Source organism: Pyxicephalus adspersus, chromosome 1, assembly GCF_032062135.1.
Source record: "Pyxicephalus adspersus chromosome 1, UCB_Pads_2.0, whole genome shotgun sequence".
In the NCBI taxonomy this organism is placed as follows: domain Eukaryota; kingdom Metazoa; phylum Chordata; class Amphibia; order Anura; family Pyxicephalidae; genus Pyxicephalus; species Pyxicephalus adspersus.
The window spans coordinates 152,385,347-152,397,899 of NC_092858.1; the positions used below are offsets into that span (position 1 = coordinate 152,385,347).

The 12,553-nt window shown below is 37.8% G+C and overlaps 1 protein-coding gene across 2 annotated transcripts in view; it reads left to right on the forward strand.

Moving 5' to 3' along the window:
- The window catches only part of COL8A1 (collagen type VIII alpha 1 chain), a 62,335-nt gene that overhangs the window by 39,534 nt on the left and 10,248 nt on the right, over window positions 1-12,553 (forward strand). Inside the window, exon 4 of one of the 2 annotated variants that reach the window (XM_072431632.1) lies at window positions 8,620-8,923. In XM_072431632.1, coding sequence (XP_072287733.1) covers window positions 8,623-8,923 — 301 coding nt within the window. In that variant the 5' untranslated portion in view covers window positions 8,620-8,622. The remainder of the gene's footprint in view (window positions 1-8,619; window positions 8,924-12,553) is intronic. The other variant, XM_072431641.1, reaches the window with a different exon arrangement.

Genomic DNA, 12,553 nt, shown 5'->3' on the forward strand with positions numbered 1-12,553 from the left:
ACCATTGAGGTTCATAAAACTATGTTCTGTTACAAGAAGAATGATATGGTCAAGCTTTGCCTCTTGCCTTCTTGGTTTCCTTCACAGTAGAATTTGGGAGGTAGAGAAAAATTGAATTGGGTTTTTACGGGAAGCATTACATTTACTTCCTGTCATCGTAACACACCCCTATTACATTGGATTGTAATGGATAATTCGTCATTACTTATGGTAGCATACAGGGTCTTTGGTTAGGTAGCTCATGTGAACACAGAAACCTCTGGGTGTGAACCATAGAAGATTGTGAGTAGATGGAGTGCCAACTGAAATGTATATGATCCAATAGGGGAACTAGGCTGGGGAAAATGTGCCCCCCTGCCCAGTCGTATATGATACTTGGGCTGGGGGCCTGGAGTGGAGGTTCTTCTTCCTTTAAACATTGATCAAACTGCGATCTGCAGTCAGGTACTCTCACTTGGCAGGAAAAAGTTACCTTTTAGTTCTGTGATTATGATTACAGTGTCTATTAGAGAGAATGTCTTTATCTCACTGATTTACACCAACACTGACTATATACCAAAAGCCAAAAAGAGAGCCAAAGGGCCGGATTTAATAAAGCTCTCCAAAGCTGGAGAGAATACACTTTCATCAGTGAAGTTGGGTGATCCAGCAAACCTATATATAGATTATAGATTATTCTAAATCATTTGCTATTTGCTGGCAAATGTTTTCATTTCTGGACCAGATCCATCCCATGTTTGATGAATTACCCAGCTTTACTGATGAAAGTGTATTCTCTCCAGACTTGCAGAGCTGTAATAAATCAGGGCCAATGTTGGAAGAAGTAGATTTTATATTTGCTACCCCTACCAATTGTCAAGACGTTCCCGGTTCTCCTCTGCTATGGGTATCATGACTTATATATCATGTTTGGACTCTATCAGTAGAGGAATTTATTGGACACAGACACCAATAGAACCTACATAATCTATAACCCTTCTCCACCTTATTTGATTTCTGTATCCATACTTCTCTGCTACAAAAGAAGAGAATAGACACAATGTCAATGAATATCAATGGGTACTGATATTTTTTATAACCAGAAGTGACATCTTTAAGTTCGGTCTTTTTCAGCCTTATTTAGTTATCAGGGACACAACCTGAATAACCTATTATTTGCTTGAATTAGATTGTGACACATGGTAACCAAATTATGATGTGACTAAAATCCTTAAGATCAGTCTCCAGGTCCAGCAAAGAGTGGAGATTAGAGACACCAAAGTCCAAAAAGGAAACAATTGTTTTCATAAAGATATAATACCTGCATTAGTTTTTGACCGTCCTCATTGTTACTTGGCTGTTATAGAACCATCGCTTTCCAAGGCTACAATTAATTGATAGTCCTGTCACATTTTTCCTATAAAATTACTGAACCTTGATGGTCTTATGAACTTTATGGACATATGACTAAGCCGGGGAACAAGTAGGAGAACTGACTTGTCTCTTACCTAAATACGTTGCAAGCAGAGTCTCACATTGCTCTCTTTTAATTAGAAAAAAAGTTTATCAATTCCTCTAAAGCAGCATTCACATGGGGACCTAGAAAATTGTTTGTGTTTTATTATTGAACTTCTCCAAATGCTCCAAATCCAAAGGTAATGTCTGTACTTTGCCTGGAGAGCGAACAGTGTGGGACATATGTAAAATTCAGAGTGCGATTGCACCGCTTTAAATGATCTCAACATTTAGCCGGCATCAACACCTTCCTCAACAACTCCTTTGATGTCAATATATCATGATATCATCATTATATCAAAGAACATGATATAAATGCACATTCTGGACCTTAAGTTGCTTTGAAATTCTATTACTTCATCAACGACTCTATGTATGAGACCTAAGAGGGGTCAGGTAAGGTTGTACATGTGTGACATTTTTGTTTGAATAGTATTTTTTAGCACACAAACAGCAGACATGTGGGAAAAATGACAGCTAGCTGATACAAGTCACATACTCGTATTCATCTGTCTGTAATCTTGTGTTACTGCACATATTCTTCTTGTGTTCCTCCAGACACAGCCTAGTTTGGCCTCTTCTGGTTGCCTAACCAAAACCACTAACAGTTTGTAGAAAAAAAAGGCAACCAGTAACCCATGTGGAATTACAGGCTCAAAGGATTACATTTAAGTTTTATTAAATGAACAGGAAATTATTTATAGGTTATGAATTTCCCGAAGAGCTCTGTAGGTGCACTTGATATTTGTGTTGTTGCTCCTACATGCTTTGGTGAATGTGTGGTTTTGTGGTCAACTTTTGAAGAAATCTATGAAACTGGTGGGTTCCCAGCCACAAAGAAGACAACTGGTCACATTAGTTTTCATTAGCGTTCACCTTTTCTTATTGAGGGTTAAGCAAAGAGTAGGAACCAAGGGAAACCAACTGGTCAAAATAGAAATTGTTTTTTTATAGATTGCAAAATTATTTTTTGCTCTTCAAATTGTTTAATGCACTGTAATAACTTAGTATTTAGTATGTAATATGTAAATAATTAAATAAGCCCTGTGATACCTCCCCACACTCTATAGCAGGACTCCGCCATCTTCTTTCTTCTTCTCTTCCTTGCGGTATTTGGTCATCGAGATTGGCCGGCCTAGAATGATGTAATTCCCACAGACACGTGGGGGTTCATTCAGTGTCAGCAACCACAGGGGAATCAGGATTTGCCGGCTATCCTGGCAACCAATTCTAAGCTGCGCGCGTGTAATTTTGACCGCTCCATGGAATAATCAGCCAGGTAAGAATTCTCGTTGCAGAAGGAACATCACCTGAACCTTTTCAGGTAAAGCCCTGCCTGATCACAAGTTTTTAAAACTCAACTTTAATTTTAAGAAGATGAGAGGCTGGGCTTCAATAAGCTTGGTATTTCTCCATTTCCCTCTGTGTAGAAAGCCCCTAATGTGTGTTTAGTCTAAGAAACAAGCAATAGACAGAAGTACTTAGCTTACTCCTCATTCCTACAGCTTACCAGTCCCCTAGTTGATCATTTCCACAAAGCTGTTCCTCTTTTCCATAATGCAGCTGCCTTCTTTCCAACGTCATTACATACAGTGCAGGACCAGGAGTCCTGCATTGTCCATGAGGATTTTGAAGGTCTGTTCACATTCTGAGGCTAGAGCAGGATAGACCAGCGGGCACCAACCAGTGGTCCTGGTCTGCGAGAAAATTTTGGTGGTCCGTGGCTCTGGTTAATGCGCCCCCCAGCGGGGTCAGGAGAAGGACAATGCTGGGGGGGCACACCGGCCAGAGCCACGAACAATGTCCCCCGTACTGATCACAGGCTCAGGGCTCAGACCTGCAATGGGAGAGTGGGCAGGTTCTGGCATCATGACGTCACTATGGAAAGTTTCTTCCCCTTTGAGTGACACACGGCTCCCTGCGCATGCAGTCCGGACCCCGTAAGTTTAGTGGTCCATAGGTCCGAAAAGGTTGGCAACCACTGTTATAGACTACAACCACATTGGAGAGCCCTACTGTGTGGGGCTGGGAGATATCAAAGGGAAAAATTGTAAATAGGGGTGGTCTGAGTTCTGATCGGAGTCGATTCTGACTTGAATTAGAGCTATTTTGGCTTTACATCGGAAATCAAAATCTAAGCAATCCAAGTTCTGATCAATATTCTTATGTTTGACATGTATACATTGACATATTAGGCCACCAGACCATGACAGCCAGTCTGGTTGCTGGACTATGACAATCGGCAATTGACAAGTCAACCACTATCCTGCTAACCAGTCCAGCCAACGGAATGTACTAAACAAAACAAAAACCTTGGATGGACATACACTTTTAAGAATGAAACTTAAAACATTAAACATTTTTCCCAGCTGATAAAATAGGACAAATAGGAGACAGCTTGAACATTTGTCTGGTTTTCATAGCTCTGTGACACAGGTTCCTATATTTGCATACTAATCAAATTTGAAAAAAAATGTTTTGGCTAGTGTGCTACTTTAATGGGTGAATCTTGGTATAAAAGTACATTCACAGCTACATAAATACTGTGGTTAATATGAAGGGCAAATATGGAAAATGTCCTGTGAATGTGACAGTGAATGTTTCATACAACCTGATACAGATTGTATGCTTTGATGTTACTCAGTAGTTTAATATTGCCACCTAGTGGCAGTTAGATAACTTGCACTGAATATTGTTTAGTTTTTGAATATTTCCTTAGCAAGCAAAAAGTGTAAATATATCATGTTAGCCAATATTAATACAAATATAGAGATACTATATGTTATGTTAATACCAACATAAAAATATTAACGGTTTGTGAATAATTATATTTTAATTTACATAAGGTGTCATGTATTCTAGCTCTCAGTATATCCCTCCTTGCAGTCTTCAATACACCTTATATAAGATCATAATCATTAATATTTTGCTTGCACACCTGCAGTGCTGACGATAATCCATCTAAAACTAGCCAGTCTGTAATTTATCTAATTATACAAAAGTCATACCTACTGAGTAGTTTATAGAGAAAACCTTCACACATTCTTCCTCATACAGTTACCCAATCAGCCAACCATGCTGCAACAGCACAAAGGGTAAAATCATATAGATCAGTGCCCCTTCAGTAATACCAGAATGGAAAAAAATGTGATCTCAAGGATTTGGAGTATTGATGCCATGGGGCTAGCTTGTATTATTTTTGGGAATATAAATCTACTGTGGTTTTCATACTTATATTGTATATTATTGTAAATTCAGCTAGTAAGATTTTATTTTAATAAGAGGCCAACATCAAACTAAACAGATTGTTGTAAATCCAAACACTGCACACATCACACGTAACATGTAGGATGGTGGTGGCCTGCAATATGCTATGGGAATGTTTCTATGTGGCATGTCCTTCCTTGAAGAATTGTGATCATAGGGTAAACTTTATGCAGAGAAATTCATGGGGAAAACATCATGCAGTCTGCAAGAGAACTTGGCTTCATGGAGAACATTTGTCTTCCAAGCAAAGCAATAACCCCATAGATAAAGCCAATGCGACCCAAGATTGGATCCATTGACATAGTAAATAATAAATATTTTGTAATAATAAATATAGTTAGGGAGGATAGTGGAGGTAAATGCTGTACTTGGCTCTGCAATTGATAAAGAACACTGTGTATTTTGATTTTGTTGTGTATACAAGTTACAAAGGATTCCCTGCACATTACATCATTCCAGGTGCTGCAGTTGCATAACTTTCAATCAGCTATAGCACATCTATCAGTTTCCCTCTCAGCTTTAATATATACATGTCATCTGCGTAGCATCTCCACAATTTTCTTATTAAAGCTGATCTCCAGGCAAAAAAAAAAAACACAACCTCATTAACTGACTTTGGTGTTAAAAAAAGGAAACAATCAATGCCCAATTATTCACCTAAAGCCATGGTCACAAGATGCTCCAGTGCCAATTCTTCTCTCTTCTGTTTACCAGCAATGATCCTCTAAACTGGTCCACACGCATTTTTTTTTTTTTGTCAAAGACAGACATAACATGTGGTTCTGATAAAAAGAAGAGACTTGTGGGACATTACAAGACAAAACATTTTTTGTTTTATTAATTTAACCTCAGGTTGCTTGGATCCTGCACTGCAATGTATTTTTCTACTGATGACAGGTCCACTTCAAAAAACATAGCTCATTTGGGATGTTGTTCATAATGACCTGGGAACAGAATTTAAATTCAGGAAGGATTTGCAACATTAACTTATAATAATATTTAACCCACTTTGAACAAGAAAAGCAGAAACTTTTTTTTCTTCCAATTAAAACTCATTCAGGGAGTGGAAGTGAAATCTCATGAACACATGGCAGAATTGTGATTCTTACACATAGTTTCTGTTCTGTAGCACTCCCTGGACACAGCATTTTTAAGAATGGTTCCCGGAAAATATTCCACTTGTCATTTTCATTAATCATAGCATTCATTATAGCTGTCTTAGGAAAGGGATTTTTGGAGGGAGCTATCATCGGGTCAGCACGGAAGCATTCCTAGCTTTTTAGATCAATCTAAATGGAACTTGTATTTTAAAGGGCGGACAGCTATAATGAAGAACATCAAAGGCCTTGTGTTATGTATTACAGCATGTTAGGTGTCAGTAGAAACAGCCAAAATATAATTCTACACATTTCCCTTCTACCCTGATGGAGTCACGTGACTTTTGAGTATTTCATCATGTCAACACATGTTCCGCGTCCACCTATTTATACACCATATCCATTTATTTCTTGGACAGTAGGGGAACAAAGTCATCATAGAAAAACATTTATATATCATTTCTCTTCTTTCTTCTATTTGGTTTGTGTTTTTATTAATAAAAAAGTAGAAAAAGTAAGTGCAATCCATCCAAGTCAGACTTTACCATGTAAACCAATAGTGGGAACAAACCTTTAAGAAAATTTGATTCTCACTTGTTTTGAATCTATTTCAGAGCTTAAGGTCAACCCTTCGAAGTCTCTGGCACTGAATGTGTGGCAGAGGTAGAAGCCCTTCAGTCTAATTACCCATACCCTGGGGTTAAGGTGTTACCTTATCTAGGTATCCAGATTGTTCCAGATCATGTGGCGTTGGTTTACACGCATACACACTATCAATATGACTTTTTTGCCCAAACTTCTGTACCCTATGCGGGTTATTCCAATACTTTTTCCATAAAGGGTTTGCCAAACCGTTCAAAAAAAGTGTGGAGGTTTATTTGGAAATCTGGGCTTCCTCATATTAGTAAACATGTACTTTTTCGCCCTAAATTGGCTGGGGTTCTTGGAGTGCCTCATTTATATTTGTACTATAAAGCATCCGAAATAGCTCCTCTTATCTCTATCCATAATAAAGACTGTACAACATGGGCTTTGATCGAAACGACCCTTGCCCATCCCAGCTCTTTAGCTAGTCTGATATGGGGACCCTCGTCACTTAGAATATAAGCCCATTTCTGATACATATGCTACAGGTCTGGGATTCAGTTAAGAACTGGGCAAAACTCATCAGTGGACACCGTCTGTTGATGTATCTATTTGCTAACCCCCTATTCCGACATGGCATTATTAATAAACCGGATTTTTTATGGTGGACTCAATGGAATCTTACTACAGTTGGTTCTCGTGGATGACTAACGATGCAAGGGTAGGGGGAGAATGTACAGCAGGGTGCCACTCCGTCGTTCTCCCCCTCCCCTGCACATAGAACAGAATGGTGCTGTATGTACATCACTTGTTCATGCATCGTGCAGTCCTTAGTCATTGGAAAGGATCGTGAAAGATCCTGTCCAACGACTATAATTGCACGTGTGTATGCGGCCTAGCTTATGGCAAGCTATTCCCAAAAGTTCAAGGAACGTGATTGTCTTAGAAAATTCCTACAAGGTCCTTATGAGATGGTATCTCACTCCTGCTAGAATAGCACATGTAATTTCCTCTTTGTCACCAAATTGTTTGAGGGGATGTAATGTGAAAGGTACTATGGGTCATATCTGGTGGATTTACCCTAAAGAATCTAGAATTTGAATAAGAGTATACCCTATGATTTACTCAAGGATCCTCAACATGCTCTATTTCATATTTCTTTTCCTAATGTTGATAGGAAATCTTCAATTTTCTCATATTTTTATGGCCACTAAACAAACTATCGCATGCGCATTGAAATCTTCGGTTTTAAACTTTTGGGAAATTGAAAATCGAATGCATGGTACTATGGTTAATGAGAAAATTACAGCTATTATTAATGATACCCGTGATACTTTTTTGGCGGTCTGGCAACCTTGGTTGGATTATTATTTGCCTTCTCCAAGAACTTTACGTCCTTCACATTTAAATGTTTTAATTATCCAGTGACTTAACGAGACGTCTCTTTTACCTCCGTTTTTTTTTTCTCTCTCTTTAAACCATGTGTATATGTTTTTTAATTTTATTTTTATTTAATTTTATTTTTTTTTTGTTTTAGTGTTTTTATCATTTTAATGCTGATGCTGTGAAGCTAACAGCTGTTTGTGTTTACTTTGTATTGTGCTGGATTGTTGTTTTCAGTGACTTTATGTTGTTTATCCTATGTACTTGTTGGCAATTTTTGTATGTTTTTTTTTATTACTTTAACAAAAACTTTTGTACCAGAAAACATGGAGCAGGACCTCATACCAACTGTAAAGCATGGTGGTTGAAATGTTATAGTTCAGAGATGCTTTGCTTTTGGAAACATGAAGCCATTGAACAATGAATTTTGCATCATATCATAGTGTGATGGGTTTGAATGTAAAGTCTTCTGTCCCTAAGCTGAGAACAAAGATGAACAGGAAATGGATCTCTCAGTGTCATAATGATCTGAAGCACACTAGCAAATCCACCAGGGAATGACTCCAAAATAAAAATGGAGTGTTATAGGATGGCCTAGTTTAAATCCTTTTTAAATGAGGATTTGAAACAGGAAGTGAATGAAAAGAAGCCCACAAGCTTCTTACAACTTTAGTAATTGTGTAACTATTTTGTAAAATATAACAAAAAATGAAATTATACTTAAATAGCAATCGGACTAGAATTATGTCTTTTTTTTATATCTTCTTACACTTGTGTTGCTCTGCTCCTTTAGGTAATGGCTCTTCTACAGGGTCCTGTACAGAAGACTCCATTTCTTTCTCTCATCTTGTTTGGTCTCCTGCATTTCAGCAGTGGAGGTGCCTACTATGGCATGAAGCAGTTACCTCCTCAGATACCACAGTATCAGCCACTTGGACAGCAGATGCATCACATGCCAATTGGAAAAGATGGCACACCATTGGGGCACATAGGAAAGGAGAAGGCTCATATGCCACATTATGGGAAGGACATTCCTCAGATGCCAATGTTTGGCAAAGACATGATGCCAAGAAAAGACGGCAAAGGTAATGGACGAGGTAAGAAAATGTTTACATCTTCTGTTTTATCAAAAGTGAATATATATAGCTCTGTACTTCAGAATTTGTCTAACTTTCTAAATAAAGGGCCAGTTCACTCCCATTTAGACATTAGGGGGACCACACTGTGACCAGTGGAAGTAGGAAATGCCCCAGCATTAGTGGTCAGTGGAAGCAAACAATCTCCTGGCTTTGGTGTGAGTTGGTGGTCAGTAGGGGTAAAAATGACAAGGGGTATTATTCCTCTTTTACTGTCATGTAAAATGGTAAATATTGCCCTACTTTTTAAGTCAGTAAAAGGAACAGTGCCCTATCTTTAGGATCTTTAAAAGGGATAGTGGCCCATCATTCGTGCAAGGGAAGGAATGGTGCCCAGGTGGTCAATAGAAGTAAAATAATTACCAATTACCAAGGGCAATATTACTCCCTTAGGGTCAGTTGAAGGGGGAAAATACTCTATCTTTGGGGTCAGTAAATAGAACAGTGCCCCATTATTGGTGTCAGTGGAAGCAGCATTGCCTTGTCCTTGGTATCAGTAGAAAGAATAGTGCCCTGTCATTGGTGCTTAAAAAGCTTAAAATATAGCTATATAAAAAAGCAATCTGACTGACCATTTGAGCTTTAAAAATGAACCATTTGCTTTGGAACCAACATCATAACCCTATTTTTAACCTGTTATTAAAAAAACTAAATCCAGTCATTGCTCACCTTCTGAAAATGCTTTTTGACATTCTGCTATACTGACCCTCTTTAACATTTTCTAAATCATGGCATTTCTGAGTCTTTATTATCATGATTGTTCTGGATGCTGCTAACAATCAGGTTACTAGAATCCTTAGAAATTAGAGCATTCCTTCCCCCCACCTGCTGCTAGTAAAACACTTCCTATCCCACCATGACAATGGAAATTTACCATACTTTATTACGACAATAGAAACATAGGACTATGATACTTTGCACTTCTCTTATACTTCCTCAGTATGGTGTGGTTCCATAGTCCTCAATGAAAGCTTAAGTGAACAACAGAGAGAGCTCAGAAAATAACTGAATTGATAAATCAGCACATTAAAAGAGCGAAGGATGTTATAAGCTCACAAGGTTTCTTGCAACACCAACAGCTATTTTTTTTTATGTTAAACACACATAACAAAATGCTTTCAAATTTATATTTGGGAGGGCAAAAAAGTACATTTACCAAAAAAAAAAAAATTGTAATGTGACCCACTTTAACACTTTAGGACTTGAGAACTAGGGCAGTGCAAAAAACATCAGAGTATAAGGGGACTGAAAGAAAAAGATCAGAGTATAAGGGCACTGAACAAAAAAGCTGAAAATTTAGAGGAATAAGAGTTAAAAGTAAAAGAGCTTATTGTGAGCATTTTATGAGAACATAAAAGAGGAAGCAGTGGTAGAACAGTGATTAAAGAGCCATATTTTTTATTATGGTGGGCTAAGGATCTCCTGTGGGTCAGAAATAAATTCATTTTTCCAATGTGTATCTAAAACTTAACAATGAACTTTCTTTGCTTTTGGTAAATATACGACTGAAAGGATCTTGTAAAAACTATCAATATAGGCAAACAAAAAACAAAAAATGTTGATCCTACATGAAATCATGGGCTAGCCTGGGTACCACTGCAGTGTTACTGGCCTTGGCAATTCTTTTTATGGGCGACAGAGCACCTGAGCAGGATTACAAGGTAAAAATACATTTTTAAAAAAAGAAACAATTGCAGCTAAATGAGCCCTGAAGCAGCATCTCTCTATGGTTTATGGATTCCGTTTGGGGTAGGAGTTAGATTTGTGCATTTTGTTAATGTCTGGAACTGTGTGTTCTCAAAAAAGGGGAAGCGGAAACTAGAAAATGTCTAGTCTTATTAGGCTAATTTTTTCCCTAATGACTTGGCCAGTTCCACACCATCTTAGTAAAGCCAGGGCTTTGCTTTCTCATGTCAGATGTATTGGTGATCTGACTGTGCAATAACCAAAGATCAGCTCACAAAGGTCATGAAGCACAGCTCCACAAAATGAATGTATCAGAATAGGGAGATTTTTGTCCGCAGGTCAACAGGTTGAGATTTGTCTCCATCACGGAGAACCTTGAGCAGTACAGGAGTGATTACGATCTTACTCCAGATTTCTTGAGACTAGCTGTGAGAGGTACAGAGCCATAGAGGATCTCACACAGCAGATATACAGCTACAATTTATTGGAGTACCGACCTGGGGCCAGGAAGCACATTGCTTTCTTTCCTACAATAAAATTCAAGACAAATTGGACATTTTTTACAATTATAGATGTTCCCTATACCATAACAAATCTTCGGGTCCTAAAGAAGTGTCCACAATTATGGCAGAGGTGGAGAAGATAGATAGATAGATAGATAGATAGATAGATAGATAGATAGATAGATAGATAGATAGATCAGATTCAAGGTTAAGGTAAGGTAAGGTTAGACATGTTATTTATTTTTTATTATTGATAAATGTGCACTGAAATATATATCTTAAGTATATGTGTTCGTGCACCGTATGCATAAATGACAAAAATTGATGTGGATATCCAGTGGAGGAAAACATGATCTCTCTTCATCTCACTCCACCACTCTATCATGTCACTCCACCTGCTGGATTCTCTAAAATATCAATAAATGAAAGTTCAATGCAGCTACAATAAATCCATAAAAACACAGTGAATCCATACAGACAGTTAGAATATACAGATTTTGCCACTAGTCCCTGAGTCAAGCAAAGTTGATGGGGAACATTTCATAAAGAACTCAATCCAATGACATCCACCAATTTAAAAAGTATTGTATTTGGGTAGGCTGACCCTTTTTATAAAGTGCTTGCAAAATCTGAATTGATAGAAACTTAATCTATTCACTCAACAGAAAGTAGTAATCTTCTAAAGCGACCTTTCCTGCTCATCACAACTAATATATATAGTATAAACAGAAAATGGCACTTTTTAAAATAAATAATGCAACTATTTTGCCAAACAAATAGCCCAATTAGAACAGGCCTTCTCAAATTTTTATTGGGATTATGATTTTTAATTGTTGAGTGATGTACTGGTACTCCCCGGGTTACATACGAGATGGGGAATGTAGTTTTGGCAATACCCTATATTCATTCTTCATAATCCTTGCTAAGAGATTTAATGTTCTCTAATGCAATAATAAAAACACAATAGTAACAATCATAACATCAAGGTCTATTAGATTTGAAATTCATGAATGGGCAGTAGCAGAAGTAGGGGGGACACGTCACAAATGGGAGAAGGGAGGATCTTGGAAAAGAGATGAGATGAGTCGGTGGCATAGAAGCAGATGACCTTTTGTGTAACATGGGCGGCAGTAGGGTAAAGAAGTCCCCAGGTAAACTAAGTGTGCATAGGATAACCGGATTCCTAGGCCTGGTACAAGTAGTCCCCGGGTTACATACAAGATAGGGACTGTAGGTTTGTTCCTAACTTTAATTTGTATGAAAGTCAGAACAGGTACATTATTTTAATAAATGCAATTAGGACAGATGTTTGTCTCAATATATATTTTTAGGCAGTGTGGTGTCAGTTATTTTTAAAACCCTCAAAGTGAGTTAATCATCATCAAAGCAAAAAAAAAAAAAA